The sequence below is a fragment of the Emys orbicularis genome, chromosome 17 (genome assembly GCF_028017835.1).
Source record: "Emys orbicularis isolate rEmyOrb1 chromosome 17, rEmyOrb1.hap1, whole genome shotgun sequence".
Classification (NCBI taxonomy): domain Eukaryota; kingdom Metazoa; phylum Chordata; order Testudines; family Emydidae; genus Emys; species Emys orbicularis.
The window spans coordinates 7,230,550-7,256,990 of NC_088699.1; the positions used below are offsets into that span (position 1 = coordinate 7,230,550).

At 39.8% G+C, this 26,441-nt stretch overlaps 1 protein-coding gene across 1 annotated transcript in view; it reads left to right on the plus strand.

Annotated features, from left to right (window-relative positions):
- The first annotated feature begins 2,235 nt into the window (after positions 1 to 2,235).
- USP32 (ubiquitin specific peptidase 32) overlaps positions 2,236 to 26,441 on the plus strand; it is a 145,732-nt gene continuing 121,526 nt past the window's right edge. The window contains exon 1 of the mRNA XM_065418187.1: positions 2,236 to 2,403. Within this exon, the coding sequence (XP_065274259.1) occupies positions 2,346 to 2,403 (58 nt within the window). The 5' untranslated portion in view covers positions 2,236 to 2,345. The remainder of the gene's footprint in view (positions 2,404 to 26,441) is intronic.

Genomic DNA, 26,441 nt, shown 5'->3' on the forward strand with positions numbered 1-26,441 from the left:
AGTTTAAATGGACAAGTTACACAAAGAGTGGTGAAGGAACGTGGGTTTTTTAAATGTATCATGTTTATTATGTTAGTGCCTAGTGGTTTATTGAGAACAGGGCACCATGGTGCTAGGCACTGTATAATCACAGAATAAGACACAGTCCCTGCCCCCAAAGAGCTGACAATCTAAATAGATAAGACAAAGGGTAGGGGAAAGAGATAAAACATACAAGCAAACTAACATGGTGATGGCTGCAAGAGCCATGTTAGTTCTGTGATTCTCCTCCCCCCTTTTTTTTATTTAAATCCTTTCAGTTGGGTCATGTTAGGAGGGGCATAGTTAGATGGAAAGACAAAGGAATGGAGGAGGTTGGAGACTGTGAAGGAGAAAGGGGGAAGGGTTGGAGCCGGGGCGATAATGATGAGCGTGAAAGCTGTAGAAAGCAGTCTTATGCCATCATCAGTTTCCATTGGTCCCTCATTCAATTGCTTTCTACAGCTGCTCTCCTAACATTGATTTCTGGACGGCACCCCCCCCCCCCCCGCAGTTTCTTCCAAACCCACATGACTGCAGGGCACTGCAAATGTTATCACCCCTGTTCTACACCTGCCAAACAGAAGCACAGAGAAATTAAGGGGACATGCACAAGATCACTCAAGAAGTTCCTGTTGGAGCTAGGAATTAAACCCAGATGTCCTGAGTTCCAGGTCAGTTCCTTTAACATGGCCATCTTTCTTCTCAAAAGATACTAGAATGAGAATAGTAGAGAGTGAGACAGAAGTCCTTTATCTATCCACAGAATAAGTTAGACATCATTAGCAGGTCAAGTCTTCCCAATATCCATCAACTCAGGACTGAAAGCTTTTCTATAAGAGGATGTTTTCTCATGTGTTCAATCCAGTCACATGACACTGTGATAATGCTGCAACTCCCACCTTCTTCCATGGGCTGTGTCCTATATGAACCATACTTGGGCTGTATTGGCCACAGAAACCAGTTTTCTACATTTTCTAGTTGGAAATGACCCAGAGTATGTATGTTTCTAGGACTAATACTTTCAAAGGTAATCATATTTGAGTTGTATAGATTAAAAAAAGAAGAAGAATATACTTTTTCTTATCTTACAAATGTCCATTCTATATCTTAAAGGTGTTTTTAATCATGAGCCCTGTAAGGAAGCCATTTATTCTGCCTCATGCAATTTAAATGCACCCCTTTATATGGGAACAGAAATTTGCTCCTGCCATGTGATGGCTGCAGCATTCTTTGAACTGGATACATTTCTTAGATTGAAAAAGCACATAAAAGTGACATTCATTGTAAATGGATACAAGCCACAAAGTTCAGATCAATATCCAATTTTCCCTCTGAGTTTGGGGGTGTTTGAAGATGCTCATCTACTCCAGCTTATAGTGTTTCCTTCCCATCCCTGGATTCCCCTTTTATTGAGTTATGAGCTCGCTATCTAGCAAAGAAGCTCTGATACTTGTCACAGGGTCGGGGAGCCTAGAATTTCAGGGGGGAAATTCACGTTCCAGTTAATGGTGGCACATTCACTCCCACCAGGTATGTCTTGCAACCCCTTCCCACCCCCTCCGTGGTGCCCTTCCCTTCAAAGTGTCCCCTCCCGCCAGTGAGGCCCCTCCCCATCCAGTGTCCCCTCCCCTCAGTGGGGCCCCGCCCCATCCAGTATCCCCTCCCCTCAGTGAGGCCCCGCCCCATCCCAACATCCAATGTCCCCTCCCCTCAGTGAGGCCCCGCCCCATCCAGTGTCCCCTCCCCTCAGTGAGGCCCCGCCCCATCCCAACATCCAGTGTCCCCTTCCCCCAGTGAGGCCCCTTCCCATCCCTCCAGGCCCCTTGCCCCCCATCCAGTGTAGCTCCTCCCTCCATTGACGCCCCATCCCCTCCAGTGTGGTCCCCCCTCACCCAATGTGACCCCTTCCCCCATCCAGCGAGGCCCCATCCCCCACACCCACCACGGCTCCTCCCCCCCAGCGAGGCCCCAAACGCCCCCTATCCAGTGCGCCTCCCGCGCCCACCACCTCACGGCTCCCTGCGGCGACCGAGCCCCGCAACTGGGGGCGCTCTATGCACCACGTGACACAGGTCGTTCCAGCCCCGCCCCCGGGGAGTCCCCTGCGTGGCGTCAGCGCGCCGTGTCCGTTAGGGGCGGTGCACGCTGCTGAACCACAACACTCCCCCGGCACGTGACCCGGGAGGGGGCGCCCCACGTGACTCGGCATGGAGGCGGTGGCAGAGACGACGAGCGGCCCCCTCCTCCTCCTGCTCGGGAGTCGCTAGCGGTGCATCCCGGGCTCCGAGCCGGCCGGCCTGCGGAGGCCATGGACTGAGCGCACCATGGGCGCCAAGGAGTCCCGCATCGGCTTCCTCAGCTACGACGAGGCCCTGCGGAGGGGTGTGTGAGGGGGCAGGTGGGGGGATACGGGCTGGGAGGGGTCTTGGAGGGATGGGGGGCAGGGCAGGCTGGGGGTGGAGAGGCGGAGCGTTGCGGGGAGTGAGGGAGGAGAGGACGGATGTAGACGATACCCTGGGGGGCTGTCACGGGAGGGGACGGGAGGAGAGGGGGGTGTAAACACCCTGGGGGGCTGTCAGGGGAGGGGAGGGGAGGGGTGGGTGTGTAAACAGCCTGGGGGGCTGTCAGGGGAGGGGAGGGGTGGGTGTGTAAACACCCTGGGGGGCTGTCAGGGGAGGGGTGGGTGTGTAAACACCCTGGGGGGCTGTCACGGGAAGGGAGGGGAGGGGGTGTAAACACCCTGGGGGGCTGTCACGGGAAGGGAGGGGAGGGGGTGTAAACACCCTGGGGGGCTGAAACGGGGAGGTTCATCACTGGGGGAAGGGAGGGACAGATGTAAATATCTTTCTGGAGCTGTCAGTGTGGGTCAGGGGTAAGTGGCCCAAAGTGCCTTGGCATTCCTGACACCAGCATTATAGACCTCAGATACAGCGGCTCTTGTACATGGCTGCTGCTTATTCTTCCTTTTTACAAGAGCTGAGCGGCAGCTGTTGTAAGACCCTCCTGGTGTAGCCTGTTTCCTGCATCTTTCTGCACTTACTTGTCAGTTTTAGCAGAAACATACAGTGGCCTTTGCCTCCCCTTTACTCTTCTGTGCAGGTTTTGCTGGTTTGGATCATGCACAGATTAGCTAAAAAAACAACAAGGAGTCTGGTGGCACCTTAAAGACTAACAGATTTATTTGGGCATAAGCTTTCGTGGGTAAAAACCACACTTCTTCAGATGAGGTTTTTACCCACGAAAGCTTATGCCCAAATAAATCTGTTAGTCTTTAAGGTGCCACCAGACTCCTTGTTGTTTTTGTAGATACAGACTAACACGGCTACCCCCTGATACTTGACACAGATTAGCTGTGTTTTGAGGTGCAAAGGGTCTAGACGGCTGCTGATGCTGCAAGGCCACTGTTCTCTTACAGCAGTCAGCACCTCCTTTGCTTGTCACGTCTCAGTTCCCCCATCTACAGTATAAAATGTCATTAGGAAATTCTGCATTCTGATGTGATAGGAGCTGACTTGCTTTTCCTTTCATGGCACTGCCTGTCACTTCATAGTTTTCACATATATATTAGCCCCACATATATATTAGCCCCATTACTTGCTGCTGTCCAGGATGGGGAGTGCAGTTTTCACATACCTCTCTCCTCCCTCCCACATTTACTTGCTGTTGTCCAAGGTGAGAGTGCACACACACTTATTTAGATTGGTGGGTAGAAGTGGCTTCTATGCTTTTGATGTACACTGTTTTCATAATCTTTTTTTGGATCCCTTCTGGAGAGTATTAAGACAAACAGAAGTGAAAGCATACTTGTTAAATGATGAATACAGCTAGCAGGGTTCTAAAACAATGAACTAACTACACTCTGTCATCTGCCTTTCTCGAGATTTTATTTCCAAGCCCAAGGACAAAGAGGGAGAATAATATTCAGTGCTAAATGCATTGCATTTATGGTCATTTTTATGTTACTTGTTATTGAGGAACTGTAGGCATCTCTTGGTGATGTAATATAAATAGGACATAGACGGTTCTAGGCAGTGCACCTGTTTGATATACACAAGACTTGATGAAATTCACAGGCTTAGTCTAGTGTCAGAAACATATGGCTGCTTAGTTCTTTCCTTGCCATAACTCAGAGTAATATATAGTGATTGATCCTGGAGTGTCTGAAAGATTGTGGGTTGATTGAAGGGGTACCTTAGATGTATATGAAATATACATATTTTTATTGTGAAAAGCATTTTTAAAGCTTTGAGGATTGCATTTACTTAGGGAAGCTATCCCAGATGGGTAAAGAGACCTAAAACTGAGCAATATACCCTAAATGCTATGAAATAGGAAAAAGGAGTGAATGTATCAGAACTGGCTTTCAGTTTAGATTTAAATTTTCAGGATTTTGAAATCTGTTTAACTTCTGGTAAGAATATATTAAGTCCTTTTATAACTTCTGATATTTAAATGGTGTGTGTGTGAGGGGGGGGAATGACAAATGTAACCTGCTTATATTCTGGAACAGACTGAATATGTAATGCAACAGGAAGTGTTTGATTTTAGCTGTTTGGTGGAAGTCAAATTCACTTGGTCAAGTTGTGTGTGGAAACTTTACATATTTATAAAACACGTAATAATCATAATTTGAATTCTTAACCTTTAAAATTAAATTGTGCAGTACCTTCAGAGACAGTCAGTTTTAAAAGTAAGTTTGTGAATGCAAGATTTCCTATTGTAAATTAAATTTTCTATATTAACTTTTTAATGGTGAACTGAATCTAATCTTCCGCCACAGTGAGTTTTGAATGCAATAATTCTTTTGGAGACTAGAAAGGTTGTTCTAGTATCTTTTGTTATAAATTGATGATTTGCCAAACAACTATTTTGTTTATTTAACCAGAGTGTTTTGTATGTGCAAAACAGTCTAGTTATCAAAACATTATTTGTTAAGTTTCAGAGTAGCAGCCGTGTTAGTCTGTATCCGCAAAAATAACAGGAGTACTTGTGGCACCTTAGAGACTAATAAATTTGTTAGTCTCTAAGGTGCCACAAGTACTCCTGTTATTATTTGTTAAGGCTATCCTCCTCTAGATATTGTGTACCAATACAGTGCTATTTCTGTAGATACTGAACAGCAAGCAGCGATGATAAATTATAAGCACACAGACTTAAAAAAACTAGTTTACTGACATTTATTTTTGTGTGGTTATATGCAACCTTACAAAATTTGTATTCAGCTATTAAACAGTAATAAAGTATGTTTTCTTTTAAGTCACCTGCCATTTAGATTACACATCTCTTTCAACAGTCCGTTGCTCCACATAAAATTTACTGTGATTAAATAGTTTGCAAAAGCAGTGATTGCTCAGAATGCTGTTAAAGTACTTTATAGAAACAGTACTTGCAGTTTAAATTGTTAAAATGTGCCCAGTATTATTTTCTTCAGAGGAAAACACAGTGCATGCATTTGGTTCTGTCAGACTGGCAAAATGAGGCTTATTTCAAAATAACAAAATTATCAATGGCAGGAGTTTCATTCCTTCTAGTACCTTGTTAAATATCGAGCAGAAAAAGAGAAAAGTCTGTTTCTGAGGCTGGGTATTTGGTAATTAAAACTTACATTTTTTTTCTCCCCCCAAGAATACAATTAAGGGCAGTCTGTCTAATGGCTTCTCAGCCACATGGTTGTCAGAATGTGAGGCTGAGGTGTGTGTTTGCTCCTGGATTTAGAGTGCTACCTGTGAATTAATTTGTGGCTTAAAGAGTATAAATCAGTGGTGGGCAACCTGCGGCCCACAGGCCGCACATGGCCCGTCAGGGTAATCCGCTGGCAGGCTGCGAGACAGTTTTTTTACGTTGACCATCTGCAGGCACAGCCACCCGCAGCTCCCAGTGGTCGCGGTTTGCCATTCCTGGCCAATGGGAGCGGCGGGAAGTGGTGCGGGCTGGCTGCCGCTTCCCACAGCTCCCATTGGCCGGGAACAGCGAACTGCAGCCACTGGGAGCTGCGGGCGGCCGTGTCTGTGGACGGTCAATGTAAAGAAATTGTCTCGCGGCCCGCCAGCGGATTACCCTGATGGGTCGCAGGTTGCCCACCACTGGTATAAATCACTATCTTCAAGATTTTCTTTAAGACTGTCTCCTGTTTTTGCTAATACACCTCTACCTCGATATAACGCTGTCCTTGGGAGCCAAAAAATCTTAATGCGTTATAGGTGAAACCGCGTTATATTGAACTTGCTTTGATCCACTGGAGTGCGCAGTCCCGCCCCCCCTCCCCCGGAGCACTGCTTTACCGCGTTATATCCGAATTCGTGTTATATCGGATCACGTTATATCGAGGTAGCGGTGTACTGTTAAACTGTAATAATTCTTATTTATAATCCAGTAGCGTCCAGAGGACCCACTGTGCAAGGTGCAAACCCATAAGCCTTTATCCTGCTTTGGTCTCTGTATTGGTGGACTCTTTTGCCCACATAGTGTTCCTTTGAAGTCAATAGGGTTCTTTAGAAGTACTGTTTGTGTGTAGTTCAGTGCAGCATCTAGGTCAAGTGAGAGACAGTCCTGCTAATATAAGGAACGCTATATCCCAAACTGTGTATAAAGCTCTTTGTTATTCCATCAAGAAAGTGGTTTTGACAGCAGCATAAACCACGAGCAGAAAGTTTGAATTATCATTGATCATATCAAGGACTAGTGTTTTCCCCCAGAGCTCTCATAGGTGGTGGATCCATCATGCATTCATTCTTGCTTTTTACATATTTCCTCCCTTGAGTCTCCCAAACTTTAAATTGGTTGTGATAAAATCCAGATAAGAAATGGAAGTTTTGTCCTTTACTCGTTCAAAGATTTTCCACTTTTGAACAAACAGGCTGTGAGATTATTTTAAGATGTCTCTTATGTTGCTAAAATCTTGGGAGTTCACGGGGGACCCCTGAGAATTGGACAAAATATGAAACTGTAAAAACCCATATCTGTGCTTGTCCCATATACTAAACACACAAAAATAAAATAATTTCATTTTTCCTACTGTATGCTGTACATAGTACTAAAGCAGTCTGTGCAGTAAGGACTCTGCAGGAGAGAAATGGGTAGATGACATCCATTGTTATCCAATTGATTTTAATTCCTTCATAAATGTGTTTCTTTATAACCGTTTAGTGCATGCTGATTAACTTGTGGAAAATAGCAGGATGCGCTTAACTTAAATTTATTAATATGTTGGGAAGTCGTGACAATAGAAGGCAAAACTGTTATTGTAAATATTGATTTAAAAAAAAAAAAAAAGAGAGAGAGCCAGAGCATGCTAAGTCCATGACTATTTACAGTTTCTATGCACTTTGAATATTCAGTCAGGTAACTTCACTCTCTCAGTAGAAATTTCAGTGACTAGTCATGGATCTGTGTAATGTTATTTAGGGAGGAAGGTCTAGTTTGACTTGAATGTACTTGGGGAGGCATAGACAACTTTAAAACAAATAAATGTCTTGTATGTTTTTCTTAAGATGGGATCCGGGGAACTGCAATGGCATCACAGTGTGATCAATGAGCGCACTGTTTGGAGAGATGAGCAGCTGTTGATAGGTTGGTTGTTTCATTGTTTTGCATTGTTTGCGGACAAAGAATCTGTAGTCACAAAAAAAACCAAAAAATGGCATAGCCTTCCAAACACTTATGTACAATTACAAATAGCTGCTGATATAGTTAGAGACAAGTCCTGAGAAATTTGGACTATTTAAAAGCTCCGAAAAATGATCTTAATTAAAGTGTTTTTAGAAATAAGTAAGTAAAAGTTATCTATCCAGCTTGGGTATTTTCCAAGATGCTACTATCTTGGTGCCAAACCAAGGGTATGGTGTAGGATTTTTATTCTCATCGTCTGATATGGGATCTACCAGAATGTTCTGTTTTTCTTTCTCTCTTTTTTTTTTTTTTTTTTTTTAAACTATTGGAGAGCAAAGCAAAATGTCCCTTCCCCACCCATATGTAGAGTGAAATGCTGTTGTCTTCACAGGAATCCTGATCCAGGAATAAAGGGAATCAAGGGTAGTAAGGTTAATGAGATGATTGTGGTATTAAAAATGTAAAATTAACCTACAGTTTATGTACATTTCTAGAGCTGGAATATGAATACATTGTTTTTAGGTTACCACATGTCACAGTGAGACATCTAGGCTGCATATAAACTGATATCTTTCTTCATATCTCCCACCATTCCAGCTTTACTGGTAGCAGCACTGATGGAATGGCTAGTGAAGATAGGGAATGGGTGTTTAATGCCCAGCTCCTTTAGTTGGTAGGAGTAGAGGGGAATCCCCTCTGTGGTTGTAATCAGTGATGCATTTTATCTGCTCTGGGGGATTCACTGTCGGAATCTTATGGTGCGCTGTGATGCATACATGGGAAGCCAAGCTCCTTGTAACTGTTCTGAAACTAAGAACCATCTAAAGTACTTTGCCATTGAGCAAGCCTTGCATGGTCCAAGTACTGGTGGACAACACAACAGCACTGGTTTATAACAGGCAAAGAGGTTCGCTAACTACTCTGTGGGACTGGAGCCTGGCTTATTGGGTGCATCACGTGGCTTCCATTTGGCCGGCAAAGGAAATGTGCCCACAATCTAAGTTGCAGATTGTAAGACCAGCAGAAATATTCTCTACAACAGACTGCAGTGGACCTATTGAAGAAATGACATGTTACATCAGTAAATGTGTCTGCACCAAGCCGCAAGGCAGAGTGCCTTTGATTTTGCTCCAGATCAAGACAAATTACAACAGGTACCAGTTAGACTAGAGAAAAGGGCTTCATACCTTCCCCTCCCCCCCCCCACTAATTTCACTAGCCACCAGTCAGACAAAACAGGTTCTGGTCATACTAGTTGACTTTCCGAGGATCTAGACAATAGTATACACTTTCTCCTGGGAGTCTAACAGAAGGCTTTCTATTTTCAAGTGGTCGCCCAGACCTCTCTATTTTGTTCTGTATCCTAATCTGTAATTATTACTCATTGCTGCTTGCATCATAGGGCTTTGACTGAATCTAACCTGCTTTGATAAATGTTGTATTGAGACATGTTAAACATTGCATAGGGTGACATTCACTGAGGGTCCTGGGGCTTTCTCTCATATGGTTAAGGCTGTGTATGTGTGTGTGATAATGCATGGTTTCATGATGTTTCCTGTTTATAAATCTATAGAGCTATAAACCTGGTGTTCATAAACTCACATGGTACTACTCAACATTTGACAACTTAGCTTCTAGAGCTGATGCTTCTTTTGGGAGGGCCTTTTTTAAAAAAGCAGCAGTACAACACCCAAATAAGTGGCTTGAGGAGTCCTAATTAAACTGCCACAAGTAGAAATGTACAAAAACTATTCTCAGAGAAGAGAGGTTTCTAGCCTGCAACTGTAGTTTGAGTGTATTGCCTTTGTGTATACACAATAACCACCTACCTCTTCCTCCTCCTTGGAGTTCTACTTCTCTACAACTCTAGGTTTTAGAGGAATGAATTGGATAGTAGGAACCAAATGTGCGTTTGTGTAGTCTTTGCGCCAAATGCTTGGTGCTCTGAGGTGAATGGATGCTCAAATTACGGTAAGCGTTGAGTAACTTCTTTGCGTTAAGGGTGCATTTACCTTAGGACTCTTGGCGCAGTTGCCTAGCACCTACACAATTCTTCCAGTGTTACATACTACCAGTAGTACTAGACAAATTATGTGGAAGGCTTTAGCATAGACAAGATCTAAGAAGGCAGGTGCTTCATAAATGAGAAATTATTCTGTCTTTAAAAAAAAAAAGAGTAAATGCAAAAGCATTTGCTTGTAATTGATTTGGTGAATGCAAGAAGAGTCCTCACTATTCAGAAGCATAAAATCAGTCTGTAAGTGATAGCAACTTCATAATGTTAGATTTTATGTTGTCAGCATGTTGTTACTTGATATTAAAATGGAAGAGGGTAAGCTATCTGCCAGAGGAACACATGGTTAAAGAAAGGAGTCATCAGTGATGTGCTGAACGTTAAAAATATAAACCGAAGAAATTGTATGTTGAATGGCTGATCGTGTTAAATATTAGTGTAATCTAAAAGTACACTGTCAGATAAAAAAAAAAAATCAAAATCTTTTCCTGTTAACACTTAGATTATGACAACTGAACACTGAAAACATAATTTATTTTTCACAGTGTAGGCCATTTACTTGTTATAGGTTACAGTTTTTATGCCTTTTTAACTCACTTATAGCTTTCACCATGAAAATAGGTTAATCACTTCTATTTCAAGTCAGTTTCACTTTCTGGTTCTTCTGCACTAGCACAACAATTGAAATCTTTAATAATATTTGTATTCATCTTGGGTTCTTTACAACCTTGTCTTGACCAAGTTGATCTTTTGGGGCTTGAATCTAGCTGACAGTGTTCTAGAGGAATAATTTAGAAATTTGAATTTAGAAGCTCTTGAGAATAGTATGCATCATCAGTAATAAAAGGCTATTAGTTTAAAATAGAATTGCTGGAGAAGGGCAACTTGAGTCCTGCTGTACTTGACCCATTGGTTTTGTAAATCCTGTGGTAGGTAACTATTCTTGTTACCTAACTACCTTTTTCTTTAAACAAAGTATCTTTTTAAAATAATAAGTGGAGTAAGGAATCCAAGATATGAAGATAGAAAAAGGAAAGGGTCTAAGCGTCAGATTTTGGAACTCCTGGACTCTTTGTGGTCACAGGTTAGACTTTCTGAAGGGTTGGCTGAGACTGTTAACCTGCTGAGGTTGAATATGCAGTTTGTGTGTAGATCTTTCTGATGAGACCTTAGAAATGAAGTTCTGTCTGATCTCAGAAAAAGTAGTTTTCCCTAATGTCTTTGAGCAACAATTCCCTTCCTCACTGTTGTTCAACGTGCTGTTTCGTTTGTCCACTTGGATACTACCTCAGAGGTGGCTTCATTTGAGTATTTGGTGGTACTATTCCTGGATATACTTGGCAAAAACACTAATATCTTTTTTGGGGGAAAAAAGACACTTGCTATCTTAAACAGGCAACTACTTTAATACATCCTTACCTGATAGTTTAATTGTAGTGTGCATACTTCCTTCTGGAACTATTTTTGCCTTTTTAGCTTAAAAACACTGAGTGGTTCAGTGCCCAGTGGTGTGCATTCTGCAGCACAAAACAATCTGATAATTAAGCTAAATCATAAGCTTTGCTCAGGTGAGCTCTGAACTAAGCTGCCTCAGAGACTGAATTATGTTTGAGTTGCACAAAGAATCAGCCTTCCAGATGTAGAATAGATTGAGAAAGTGGGAGGAAAGCCACAGAGCCCGCTTACCTGGCTTTGTAATAAAAGCTGTATACATTTCCAGAGCTGCCTAGTAGAACCTTATCTTTTCTTTCCTCTGTAATAAAAAGAAAGGTTTCCTAGCTTAGGTTCAAGAGTAGAAAAGAAACCTTTGGAGTTTGAGTTCTAAATGACATTCTTAAATGCAAGTCTATATCTCTCTTTTTAAATAAGTTAATTGTTAATTCACTATACTGCTACTATAGTTCTTGAAGTACTTACTTTTTTTTAAAGTAAACGTCATCTAAATGACTTCGAATATCCATGAAAGAAAAGGTGGGTGAGTTAATATCTTTCATTGGACCATCTTTTGTTGGTGAGAAAGACAAGCTTTCGAGCTTACACAGAGCTCTTCAGGTTTGGGTCTGAATAGCCATGTGATAGTTCCAGTACTGAAGAACTACAAAAAACATCCTTTATATTTAATTTTCATATGAAAAGGTAACTTACATAATGAAACAATGAAGCCATCTAGTAAAATGAGAGAAACCCATTAATGTAGGGTTCTGCCTCAGATTTTGAAAGGGTCTAATTCGCAAAACTTTTAATACTGTGTTATTTCTAGCAGTTAGTGGTAGTCTAAAAATATCCTACTCAAATAGTGGCAAAATGCGCATTACCTTTTGTGTTTCATTCAGCAACATCTTGCTTTGTTAGTTGGGACACTTTTTTTCTTAAGCTTTAGTCTTTTTTTTAGTTTAGTTGCATAACACACAGTATTTAAACAACCCTGTTCTTTTTATCTTATGAACCTTAACATCTCCATGAGACAGACAGGTTAGTTACGAGCCCCTCTTTACCCTTCCTATGCCCATTTTCCCTTATCTGTAAAGGCTTGTCTACCTGAAAAAGTAGCATCATCTTGCACATCTATTTAAAAGCTGATTTAAGTTAAACAAATGAAGTTTCTGCATGGAGAAAAGGCTTAAGTGGTTTGCCCAAAGCCACAGAGTTTGAATTAAAAATGTAGCTGTTCCTGTGCTCGGACCATTAGATAACATCTTTCATAGTGTCTGGAAAAAATGTCCGTTCCCTGCTGAGGGTGAAGACTATGCTAAAAAACAAGGTATTGAAAATGTGGCATGATTTCAAAGCCTTATATAAGGGATCAATATTTGTAGGATGTCTTTGGGGTTTAAAAAAAAAAAAGCTTTGTAATGGCTACCAAAGCTTTTGTATGGAAGTTTTCTCTGGAACTGGAAGGTTTTTGCATACCTTGTAATAGGAAAAGAAGAAATATTGCCTCAAATATCCCAGACGTGTTACAGGCAAGGCAGGTGTCTACTCTGTGCATGGACAAATAAGGACATGAGTGAAGATTTACTGTAGAAATTGTAGATCGCTATCTTCACAACACGTTCATGAGTAGGACAACTTTACCTGTTTTATAAATTTACCTCAAGAGATTTAAGCCCCTCACCTCACAAACCTCACTCTCTGCCTTGCTTATCCTGCTGGGGCACACAGTAAGCCTCTGCACTGATGCAGAATGTGTGCAGAAGTGACTCATGCCAAGTGGTTGATGCAGGGGCAAAGAAGACAAACCTCTGTCTTGCAATAGTATTTGTAGGCTGTGCTGACTAGTGGGCTTCCCAGTGAAAAAGGCTGAATTGTGAACAAGTGATGGTTGAAAAGGAGACCAATGGGATAGTCACTTGCCCAACTGAAAGGCCAAACTGAGGTTTCCCCTGACCTCAGATCTTGCCAGCTATCTTAATCCTAATCTGGGTGCAGGATTTTCTGGGATTATTAGCAACAATTTCTCTCTAACCTCAAAACATGATTCAATTTTCCATCTGATCAATAATCTCTTGTCAGTTTTACTTTATGTATTATGGTGAAAAGTAGTTTGGTAATTTACCTTGATGATTAAGATACGAAGTCACACATCTGAGAAGAATTTGCTTCTAGCTATGAACTTGCTAGAAAAGAAATAACAAAATAATACTTTGCAAGGTTCACCATGACATTTAGTTTGAAAATAATTTTTCACAACTGGAAAACCATAGCTTCCCTCTTATGCCCAAATACTGTTTCATCCACCCTTTAGGTAATGTCAGGCGTCTGGTTTAAAAATGATGGAACATTTGGATGAAAGAAAAACCTTAGTTGACCTCCAAAGTGAATCCTTATGCTGTGCAAAATCCAAGCTTTTTTTTTATTATTGACTTAAGACGTCTAGATGACTTTGAGGTCATTATTGCTATTAAGCTGTGGAAAACAGAAAAAAGTGGGAAAAACCAGTAGAAAGGAGAACTTTATTCTTGAAGTTCAAGTAGTGATAATGCTGTAATTTTGTATGGTGCTTTACAGAGATTGAAAAGACAGCCCACAACCTGAAGATTTACAATCTAAATCATACCTTCATTTTCTAAGTTAGTAACAGATGAAGGGAAGGGTAGGGAAAGGAGCGATGAGGATTCAAACAAATAAAAATCTGTTCAGTACCGGAGAGAATTGCACACTGGATAAAAATGTATTCTTGAGCTATTAAAAACTGAATACAGACTCAGATCTTGAGTTGTTCCTCACACCAAGAGTTTCACTATAACCTTATTGTGGGTGTTCTAGTAGTTAGTTGGTGGCCTTTAAAATATTTTTTATGCATTTTAGATGAACATCCAGTGTTTCCTGTTTTTCTTTTTCTGGATTATTTATCTACTAAGGTACATTGGCATCTGAATTGTAAATGAGTTTCACTAGCAGTCAGGACTGAATAGTTGAACTGGTAGATCTCTTAGCTCCAGTGGTGTTTAGACTTTGTTCAGATTAAGGCTACTCTGACAATGCACCATGAACCTTCGGGCAATACCTAATTAGGTATTGCAAAAGACCTACCTCTTTGGTGCTATAGAAATAATTTAACACTGAAAGGCCTGATATAGTTGAATCTATGGAAATTGCCAGGAATGAGCATGGTTATCATGCTAATTTTGGAAATACCAAGGATTGTGAAGCACTGAAACACTGGCTAAGCTAACTTGGAAAAATAAACAAAAAAATGTTATTGAACTGATGAGTGAATTTGAGCTGTGGCGATGGAATGAAAATGCGGGAATAGATAATCATGTAAAACTTCGATTTCACAAATCAAGTTGATTCTATAAATAAGATTTTGTTATGGCAGCATCAGCATGAGCATGCATCTGTGTTTTAAATTGTATCAGCACTTTCTCTGATAATTCCTACTTCTAGCAGTTTGTATGTCAGGGATGCATTTGAATAAAAACTTATTCCAGTCTGAAAATTGACTAGGTGTTATCAGGAGAGCCTTTATCAAATGTTAAGAAAAAAATGTGGTATGACTACTTGATTTCCAAGAGTGACTTTTTTTAAAACTAAAATTTGTGGATTTGGGTGCATTTTTTCAGTTTGTATAAATGAAATAGGATTGTTTTAGGGGGAAAAATAATTGTCAAGCTGTGTGCATTATATGAGTCACTATACCCTACTTGATGAAGTTTGTTTCTAATAAAAGGAGTACTTGTGGCACCTTAGAGATTAACAAATTTATTTGAGCATAAGCTTTCGTGGGCTAAAACCCACTTCATTGGATGCATGCAGTGGAAAATACAGTAGGAAGATATATATACACACACAAAGAACATGAAACAACAGGTGTTACCATACACACTATAACGAGAGTGATCAGTTAAGGTGAGCTATTACCAGCAGGAGAGAAAAAAAACTAAAAAAAGAAAGTACTTTTTGCGGATACAGACTAACATGGCTGCTACTCTGAAACCTTTGTTTCTAATGTGTTTTATGGTAATTTGTATGAAGAATGGTAGATGATGGGGGGGAAATTGCATAACAGGGGCTAATTGCTTTTGGTATTTCATAGTAACTTCCTGCAGACCATCACAAGGGATCTTGATCTTTTTTTTTCTTCTTCTAGAGAGAATGGTAATTAATGGCTTGGCTACTTAATAACCCCTATCCTATATGTTGTTCTGGGTGAAGTGTTATTTCCCTGATTTTCTCGTGTTTCAGGGTTGGTCATGTTAAGGCACTTAAACTATTGATAAAATTATTTATTATCGTACTGTTAAAAAGACAGTGATGGTAAAAATGGAAACCATGCCATTCAGAGGTAGGGGACACCTCTAAAGCTCCCCAAATCACTATTTTTCTGTTTTAGTGTAATTTGTGTCAGCTTTACTGTAAAATCTTCCTCGCCTTTCCTGATTCAGATGCTTAGTGACTCGAGTCACTTTTGTTATATTAATATCAGACACTTGGAAGAAAACAGATGTTCTTTCTGACTTGTATTAAGGATTCAAGGCAAGGAATTCTTTACCTCATTCATGACATTAATAGATGACGTTTTCCTGAAAGATTTGAGGTTTTTCCTCTAGATATGAGAAATTTATATTTGATAATAAAAAGGCACGTTTTGAGGTTAATCTTGGGTGATAGTCACATTTTGCTGTATTCCACAATGATTGTTTAAAATGTTACAGCTTTCAAATGTGAACTCTCGCAACAGGAAGTGCAACAGCAGAAATAGATTTTAGGAATAGTTATTTGTTTGCTATCAGTTTTTATGCTGTCCAGTTCAACTCTTGCTTTTTTTTATCAGAGGCCATTTGCAGAATTTCACTACCTGACCTCTCAATTAGTTTTACAATACTTGTAATTTAATTTCCTTCTCCTCACCCTGAAGCTGTCTAATAGAGTTACAAACCTTGCAGATTTGGTTCTGGGTATCATAACTTTTAATGTAACAAGCTTGAGTTATGAAATCTATCTTCAGTGTAAAATGGATTTTCTTTCAGCATTTCCGATTGAGATTGTCTTCAGGTTATATAGAGGGTGTATGTGAAGCAAGGCTGAGGGCAGAAGGGAATCCTAAATTTTCCATCAGTGGTAGCAGTGGTAGGTATGTTATAAAATGTTTGTGCACTGTCTACACTAGCACATCCATCTTACAAGTAAATACATGCATTTCTCCTCACTTATAAAATACAAAAAAATTAGTTAGCTCTAAATTGGACTCTCTGCCTTCATTCTTCTCATTCTTGTTTTTTTTTTTTTATCCCTCTGTTTCTAATCACCATAGTATCTAGGCACATATTAAGTGTGTAGGTGTATATTTTAAGTTGCATTTCGCTGACAGTTGTCCCTCTGGTCTCACATTTGCATATGTTATTGATCAAAGGTGAACCAGCAGTCACAGCTTTTTCCTTCCTTATAGCTTTCTTTGCTGTTGCTTTAATATGCATTTATTTCAGTAACAGTTGAATAGAACATTAAGACATATCAAGTATTTCCAGCCTCAGTGGACAAGGGCCCTTGCTAGACGTCTGGAATGTTGTTCGGCAGCAAAGCAGTTAACAGTTCCGTGATAGTAATTAGGCTTTAAAGTAACACTTAAGTAAAAGGAATAAAAGAAGATTCACACTTTCTGGGTGCTACTGTTGTGATCTGGCTGCAGGCTCACCAAACCAACAGTGCATCTACTTATTCTCAGAAGGTGCATCACAGCCATAGGGTGAGAGAGTCTTATTTTAAAACAAAATTGTGAATTCCAAGAAATACAGCAAAATACATGGGAAGATCTGACTCATCAACTACAATAGAAGTCAAGAACTGTTCGAAATATGGTTTGAATATTTTAGCCAAACAAGGATTGTACATAGTCGGTTTGGCCCTCATCTACATTGGCCAATGTATGTTAGAACTTTTCCCAGGTAGGAACCTAGGCTGAAGTTTATTTTCTTTCTGATGGCCATTCTTCTAGCATGATTTGGCCCTGTCCATAATAGCCAGACCATTCCGGTTAGATCCGTATTTGGCTGTGGCAAAATAAGCTCAGTTCTTAACCTTTGCCGTAAGGCTACTGTATTGGATTGCGGTGAAGAAGCCCCTGGCGTTAAAATCCAGTATTTGCATGTTTTTATCAAACCACCAATGGCATGCAATGCACAGTCACATACTGTTGGTAGTCTTTATTTTTGGTACTTGGGGGGTAAATTTTTCCAAGGCAATGCACAGGCAATTAGTGCTCTTTACCCAGTAATGTCGATGGGAACTGAACAGATATGTCGCTGTATGGTGTCTTGTGAATTTGTGTATGACCATAATTTAGGAAAAAGTACAAGCCATGTTAAAAGTACTGTAAGGTGCTTTAATCCTATATTCTAGGAGTGTTCCTCCCCCAAACATATACTAAATTCTCATCTCCTCTGTTTTTTCCTATTTGTTTCAGTACTGTACATATGTTAGACTCTACTTTGAGTTTAGTGTTTTAAAATGATCTAATGTAAAAACAAGGATTGACTTCCTTTCATGTAGCCAGATAAAGTTGTGTTTGGAGTATCATCAGAGATCTTTGGTATGTAAAGATCCATCAGGCCTTTTGTGCTATTACTTCTGCCAATATTAATGAAGTATGGTTCTATATTAATGAACGCTGGCTCTAACCCCACCTATGATCTGTAACTGATTATATGATGTAATGTGATTACAGCGTTAAACTTTTTTTTTCTGAGGATTTTTTTGAGGGGTTGTGGGAGAAACAACATATTTTTGGTTGGCTTGTTTGCGTTGTTTTTGTTTACTAATAGGATTAGAATTAATATTTTTAGTCACTTCTATGGTGCTCACCACCATAGGATCTGTGCATAGACACAGTATGCACTGGTGTTTCTATGTACTACGGTAAAAGAACCCATTAATCTTGACTATCCATTGGTCTAACCTCTACACAAAATTTCTCTGAACCTGATCTTTCTCTGCTGTGATGCTTGTTGTCCAAGCATGACTTTTTTGCATTTTTAATAGCAGCGCTTGGTCTTACTATCTGATGCTCTTTGTCCATTTGAGATGCCTTATTTCTGCAAAATCTAACCTTCTTTGCAAGGGTATTGGAGAGCAGCCAAATGCTGAAAAATGGGAAGTACAAGCTGTTGTATTGATATTTCTCACTTAGGTGTAAAATGATTATTGGCATCAACCAGAGAACCGTGGTATATGAAAATTTTTGTTTGACCTCAGCATTCTTAGCAGACATCACTTCTCCTGACATTGCTTCATAGATTGTTTTTGGTTTTCTTGTTTGTTAGTATACGGATAATATTTTTATAGCAAATTAAGGTCTCTGTATGTCTGCTGCTATAGTTCAGTTTTTGGCAAAAACTGCTGAAATAGTACAGCCTGGGATATCTGCCAGGCTTTGATTGACTAGAGTTTGAATATTCATGTGGGTTTGAAACGTTATGTATAATAATTTAGTCAGGGCCGGCTCTAGCATTTTTGCCGCCCCACGCAGCCAAAAAAAAAAAAAAAAGCTGCGATCGCGATCGGCGGCAGCTCTACCGCCACTTCATTCTACGGCGGCAATTCGGCGGCAGGTCCTTCGCTCCGAGAGGCAGTGACGGCCCCACCGCCGAATGGCCGAATGTGCCGCCCCCCTCTTCATTGGCTGCCCCAGGCACCTGCTTGCTACGCTGGTGCCTGGAGCCGGCCCTGAATTTAGTGTCTCTCTCAGTGGATCAGCAACACATTCCTCTCTGCTTCCAGAGTCTATAAGCAGGATGATAGAAGGTGTAAGTTAGATTTCTAAGAGAAGAGCTGGAATCATCCAACTTATCTAGAAGACAACCAGTTGTCTTCTACCAACACCCTCCTTTTCCCAAGCCAAATGGTATATAGAAGCCAATTAACATTTATTTTTTCAAATCATAGAAAGACTCTGGGATAAAATTACTAAGCATGTTATTGTTTCCCATTGAAGAGGAAAATGGAGCCTCTGTTCATTGATATTTTCCAATAATCAATATACAAATACCATACTTTGCCACAAATGCTCAAATTAAGTGACCTGGTGCCATCACACATAGTCTGGAACATATTAAATTCAGGATACCAAATTACTAGGATCAGTTTTTGGGAGAAAATTGAGAGTTTAATTTTTCACTGATGTTACTGCATTTAGGTTTCTTTAGTTGTTTGACATTCATGGTTAGCAGTAAGAAAGGTGGACCTTGATCCTTTAAAAAGGACACTGCTGTGCATCTGAGGTGCAAAATGTTGGGATTAATTTCAATTGTCATGACCTTTAAATTGATGTGTATTGACTTAGGGCTGGTCCATGCTACAAAATTAGGTCTGCTTACTTCATTGCTCAGGGCTGTGCAGAATGTTAGGCCCTGTGCGATGTAGTTAAACTGAGCTAAGGGCTGGTGTAAACACCACTAGGTCACTGGAAGAATTCTTCCATTGACCTGTTTACCGCCTCTCAGAGAGGTGGATTTACTGCACTATTGGAAGAACCCCTTCCATTGCTGGTGCTGTAGCACTTCTAGTATAGACATAACTTTAGATTTAAGTACTGTCCTATAGCGTTTCACTCAACTAGCAGTGTTGTGCTAGTGTGTGAGAACCTAGTAGTCAGCTGTATCAAGTCTCTTTCCATTGAGGCACAGTGAAATGTAAAAAGCAAACAGCAGAAGTAGTAAAATTAAGATTTTAAAAATATTTGTTACAATCGATTTACACTCAATAATTTTCTTTAAAAAAAAAAGTCTAGTAGGGAATATTTTTTTTTTTTTAAATACAGAGTAAATTTGCTGTCATAGGCATGTGCAACCCACTTAGGTGGGCTTGCATGGATGTAACTGAGCCAAAGTGGGTCCATGCTTTTTAATCTGACATTCATTAGAACTTCCACTAGTTAAAAAAGAAAGGTGCATCCTGAACAGCAGTCGGTTCATCTTAAAGTGTTTCAAAGTAAGGCAAGAAATGGGGAGGGGTCAAAATACAGGGTCCTGGAAGAAAAAGAGAAGAGTTTCTAAAATGTTAGGACAACTTTGTATACTTTTTCAAAACCTGCTTAGCTCTGTTTGGTAGTAAGAATGGCTGACTTCTGATTTAGTGAGACTTTTATTTTGATTTCTAAAGAAAATACTGTTCGCATCTAGAGATAATTTAAATAGTTTTGATACTGCACAGTGTGCAATTGAAGATTCTGGTATCTGTTGCTTGAAGATGAAATCCTATAAGTTGTTAATTGTTTTCCCTATGGTATTTATGCTCCAATCCTGCAAACGTTTGCACATGGTTAACTTGAAGCATCTGACTAGTCGGATTGACTTTAAGTACATGAGTAGTTGCATTAAAATTACACGCAGGTTCATGTTCACAGGAATGGGGCCTTAGGCTGTGAACTCCTTAGGGCAGGGACCTTGTCTTTATACATGTCTGTTCAAAATCAGCTTAAGTAGGATGAGAGGAAAAACAGTAAAATTTAAATTTCATTCTGCAACTTAAATTTTTTCCTTATGACGTTAGATATTATATCTAGCATTTTGTTACCTGACATTAGGCTCTTGACTAGAAGTAGCTTGATTTATTTATTTTTAAATTTTGGCGGTGTTTAGTACCTGTAACTCCCATTGCTAGAAGCGGGATTTGTGGATGACCATGCCCTCTAAAAATCACGCTACGTCTAGCAACCTCCAGTTGAATTCTTGACCTACACCTATTGGTGATTGATGGCCTTTCCCTTTTAAAAAAAACAAAACCTAGACTCCATAGTAAGAAATCTGGGGGATCACTTGGGATTTTCTCATTTATTTTACAATATAATTACTCTTGGAAATATTTAAAAATTATAGAGCTAGGTATTTACAAATTTAAAAACTTTTAGAATCATAAGTCTGTACAAGTTGCTTTAGATTTAAATTATGCTGTTGAACTAAATATACTCCCCAACGTTTGGATTGACTGAAGCTATGTTATAACTACTGTATTTTACAGTAGAATTTTTAGCTGAGATTGTGCAGTTTCACTTAATTTTAATTTAACTCCAAAGGACTGGAGATAAGGCGTTCCCTGCAGAGAGCTGGAAAAGGGATGCAGTGCTAATCTTTCGTTAAACAGTCTTCTAAATTATAGCAAACCTGCCAGCAAGAAAACAGTTTTAGGATGGCTTTCCTTAGTAGAGTTGTGTGTGACTTAGTCTTTTATAGTAAGAACATTTTATTTCAGTGTAATTTAGGAATAATCTTCCTTTTTTATAAGATATTACTTTGGATTCAGCTATGTGTGAGAAAGCTATAATTTTACATCAGGTACAATATCAGAATATAAATAATCCTGTACTTACTTGAATTACAACTTTAAAGAACTGGATTCGTAGCTCCAAATTAGCAATAATAGGAGTTCCATTGCAAAACACTGAAATTTCACCCACTTCATTGGACAAGTGATAATATATTGCTATGTTGGCTAACATGAGTTTTGTCTTAGAAGGTGTATGACGCTAGATTTTTTTTTTGTGCTGTATGGTTCTTCTACTGTCAGATTATGAACACATTAACAATATTCTTGAAAAAATATTATCTGTAAACAGCAGGCTGTGTGTATGTGTGTGTAAAATAGCTCATAGAGTTGTTATCTACTGAGAGAAAATATTTTTGGTATTTTTTGAAAGCTAATTTGCTGTACTTAAGAATGTACGTTTCAGAAAGCAAACAGTTCAACTCAAGTTCATTATATAAACATTCATGAATCTCAGTCAGTATTAATCTGAAGCAGGTCACTCACTACCTTTGTGTTTCTACCCTGAGGAGATGTGTGAGCTAGTTACTATGGTCTAGTAATATTGCATTACTTGACAGATGCCTGTATTATTGTATACATTTCTTTTATGGCTGTAAGTTTCATGAACTCCCCAGTAAAATGGATCTCTCTGAACAAGTGACGACTCTCTGTAGCAGACAGTAAAGATACTGTCCCATTTATCATACGCTCATCACATTAATTTCTTTACAAATATGGGTACAATCCTGCTTAGTTAAAACCAAACTCATTTCTGCTTTTCATTCCACTTTCCTTTCTCATAACAAATAACTGGCACATCTCAGTACTATGGGGAAACTCTACATGGAGGCCTGAGACTTAAATAACAAGGGATTGTGTGTGTCAAAATTCATTAAAGGTGGAAACAAGTTTGTAATAACCTAACATTAGAATAAATTATAATAACTTAAACAGGTTTTGAATCAATATTGAGGTCTATCTCCTACCCCTCCAAGGGTCTGACTTTAAGTCTGGGTTGCCATCATGTGCAGGTTGTACAGGCTATTGAGATGGATTGTTCTGCTCTCAGTTTCTGGCTTCCATCTGGCAGACAATGCAGTGCTGTCGAATAATACAGCATTACATAATGAATGCTTCCCTGCACAAATATAGTTATAGTTACCACTGATGCCAACCTTGGAAAAGGCCATAACTTTTTCAAATGGAGCTCTCTTAGAGTAAAACGCCTGAGGTGGTGAAGCTAAGGAAAGAGAGAAGCCTGAGGTATAGAATGTCCTCACTTTATGTAAGGATAACGTGAACCCCTAGCTGACCAGTATACCAGCACCTCACATAAGGGCTTGCAATCAGCTATTCCTTAGGAACAGGTTTTTTAATTTAAATCACAAGGTCATTGGAATCTCAGACTGAGATCTGGGCTGAGAACTTTCATATTGTATTAGTCATTTAAATTTTCAGTGCCTGGAATTGTGATACAATGTTATCTACTTGTTAAAGCAGCCGCCTTGTGAAGCTGCAGTTCAAATTCACATAATAAGGAGTAATTGGAAGTTTCACATTTAAATAAATCTGCTACGACTTACTCCAGTTTTGAGAAGTGCAAAAATATTAGTCTGAATATGCACAACAAAAGTATCCAAGGGCCAAAAGCTCTCTAATTTGTTAGTAAAATTTATATTAAATTGTTGTTTTGTCTAAGTCATGCTGCAGTTATTTATCACCACCGCATTTATATGTAATTCTACGATGTAGGAAAACCAGACACATGTTAAAGTGAGTATAAGGCATAGGATGGGCAAGACGTAACTAATTTGTGTGCTATCAGGGCTGATCATTTTATCACATGCTAAACTATGTAATAGTTTAGTGTGATGGAAAAATGCTTATTGAGAGGTAGAGGCAGCAGAATTGTCTTAGTAAACAAGATCAGAATCTAGGGCAGGTGTTAGGGTTGCATTTGTTTGAAGTGGGTATTAAGCATATAGCTTTTTAAAGCATGGTTTATTAGTGAAACTGGTTTCACTTTATTGCCTTTGTACATAGCTTTTGTGCCTCATAGGACATCCGGTTTTGGAACTGGATGGTTCAGGCTTAATGGTATCTAGAGCCTTTCATCTTTAGGTCACTGATGGAAATCTGGCCCAAATAAATAGTGAATAAAGGTTTATCAACATTTGTTGATTGTTCAATGACTTCATGAAATGTATGTTTAAAGGAATAAAAAGTGTAAATGTATTTGAAATTAAGTACACTAAAAATTAAATAGACTCTGTAGACACTTACCCTACAGGACATAAAAAATAGAAGTTAGATGAAACTCTGGGGGCAGCAACCTTAAGTACCTCTTTCAGTGATTAAAATATTGACACATGCACCCAGGGCTTAGGCATAACTGGTTGAGAAAAGGAGATGGTAGCATCATCCATCACTTTGTGTTTACTTGTTTGTGCTGGTTTAATTCAAACGTCTAACCGTGGTTTGGCGTAAGCTATTTTTTCCATGTTTAATTATAGAAACACTGTGTATTCCTGGAGTGAAAAAGGCACTTAAAATGCAGCAATGCACAATGTTCCTGGAAGACCAAAATAAAATAGGTTTCAAGATGTATTGGGTACAGCAGAAATTATAATGATTTCAGGAGCTTAAATAACCAGTTGTGAAGAAATTAATTTTAACCGCTTGGGCTGAACTAGTATAGGCTTTCTAATGTTGTCAGAGCTCTTTCCTCCTAAAGTACTAGGGTGCTGACCTTAAGCAGCCAGAGAAGGTGGATGGGCTTGGAGTTTCGTTCCATTTCGGCAGTGGAAGGAGATGGGGCGCGGGGGGAGAGGTAGTGTAAGTAATACCCTTTTGTTCTTTAAAAAGCAAGACCGTGGTTTGGCCTGTCATTTTATGTGGGGCTCCAGGAAGCCACTAGTGGTGGCTTTACCTGTAAAATACATAAGCATTATTTTGCCTTCCCTAGTATAAAAAAGTGTTAAGGGGACCTTGGGAGTCTTCTCCCTGGAAACATTTTTTTAAACTAAACAGGTATGTATATATTTTAGACTGTAAGCAAGTGGAAAGCTCTTGGTCCTTTCCTCTTAAAGATTCAGTAAAGGCAGAAACAGTTATAAAATACTTCATATATAGACAGCTTTCTGTTGCGACACCAAAATAAATGTTTTGGGAAGAAGGAAGTTGTCCAATTATTTTCTTGGGCTTCCTGTATTAAATGAGAAGCTATATCAATGGGTTCATAATTGTTGTGGTATGTGGCAGAGCAGTAGTACAAAACGCAGTATCTCATTTAGCATTCATACGACTTTTGAAGATGACAAGATCATGACTCTGGGTAACTTGAACCTTCCTGGTATTAAGCCCTTTCGACATGCGCTGAGATGTAGACAGATGATGGATGTAGTAAATGATTGCTTTCTGAACCGCATCAACAGTCTCCTGAGGAATATTACACATCTAGCACTGGCTGTAGCCAGTAAGTTGGGCAGAATAACCAAATTAAACACTTGATATATTAGCGTTGAGTGAGCACAATATATTTTATGTAGTAATGAAAGCAAAACCAGTTATTAGCGAAGAAAAATTCATTACTTCAGTTAGGCCAACTTGACAGAATAAGTAGATCAGATATAAATATAGGAGGGCACCGATACTTAAATGTGATTGAGTAGATTAGAACAAGAGTGGTGTATGCCCAAGACAGTATTTGTAAAGTAATAAAAATAAACATATAGCCCCAACATGATGATTCCTAGGTGCGTGGAGCTGAATTTTTCCTAATGTCTAATGAACATCTTTGGAACTGACAGAGCAAAAGGGATTGGAAAGTGCATCTTTAAGCAAGAGCCTAAGAGAAGAACTTGGATAGTCATCTCTTCAGGGCAGTGGCTGTTGCTTTTGTGCTAGGCACTGTACAATGGGACCCTCCTCTCTAAGAACTATTGTAATACAAATAATATAATAAAAATCACCCTCCTCCTTACCAGGGCTTAAACACCAGTAGAAGAAAGCAAGGGGAAGCCATAGAGAAAATGTGAAGGGAGCAGATTAAGTGCACTGTTCTCAGACTTCTCAGGCCTGCCTCCAAAATATTAAGACTTTCAGTAGGTATGCAACCGTGCATGATGTTAAGTAGAATAGAGGAGGAATAGGCATGTTACAAGGAGAACAGTTCTTAACTGTTGTCCAGATGCCCTTAAAGTAGAGGAGACCTTTTCCAAATCTGTTAAATTTGTCTGTTTTTTTTCCTCTCTCTTCCCAATAGTAGAGAAATACACTGGTGCATGGGGTCAATAAGTCAAGGGGAAAATCTGATTTTTTTTTCAGTTTCCCATTGCAGTTGGGTATGGGCAGTGACGGTGTATCTGCCAAGCAGCAAAGATGCTGAGGGGAAAAAAATCCAAACTTCCCATTAAAAATAAAAATTAAAAAAAAAAAAGCCTGGTAGTGTTTTATGGACCCTTGTGACAAGGAGTTTATATTTCCAGATGACTCAGCTACTTGATAGAGTGACTAGAGACTTAAGTACAAAGCTTCCACAAGCTCTCTCCCATCGGCATAGAACGGCTACATGAGATCTTACAGCAGAGCAGCTGGAGCAGTACAGCTGTGCCGCTGTGAAGTCTGTAGTGTAGACATAGCCTCCGTGTCCTTCATGGCATTAGGTGTCAGTGTGCTGCAGGCAGGACAGCCTTTTGGATGAGATCTAAAACAGAGGTCCTGAGCACTAGGGTGTGTCTGCACTGCAGTTGGGAGCAAGCTTCCCAGCCTAGGTAGACAGACCCTCTGCTAGCGCCTCTCAAGCTAGCGGGCAAAAAACAGCTGTGCGGATGTTGTGGCATGGGCGGTAACTCTTGCTGACCACCCACGTTTGAACCCAAGGGGTCACTTGGGTGGCTAGCCTAAGCCCCTGCGTGTGCCACAGCGTCCACACTGCTGTTTCTAGTGCGGTAGCTCAGAGGGAGCCAGCTGCAAGTCTGTCTTCCTGACCGGGGAGGCACGCTCCCAGCTGCAGTATCCACTGCTTACAAGTAGAGGCTTTTTATTCTTGGTTTCC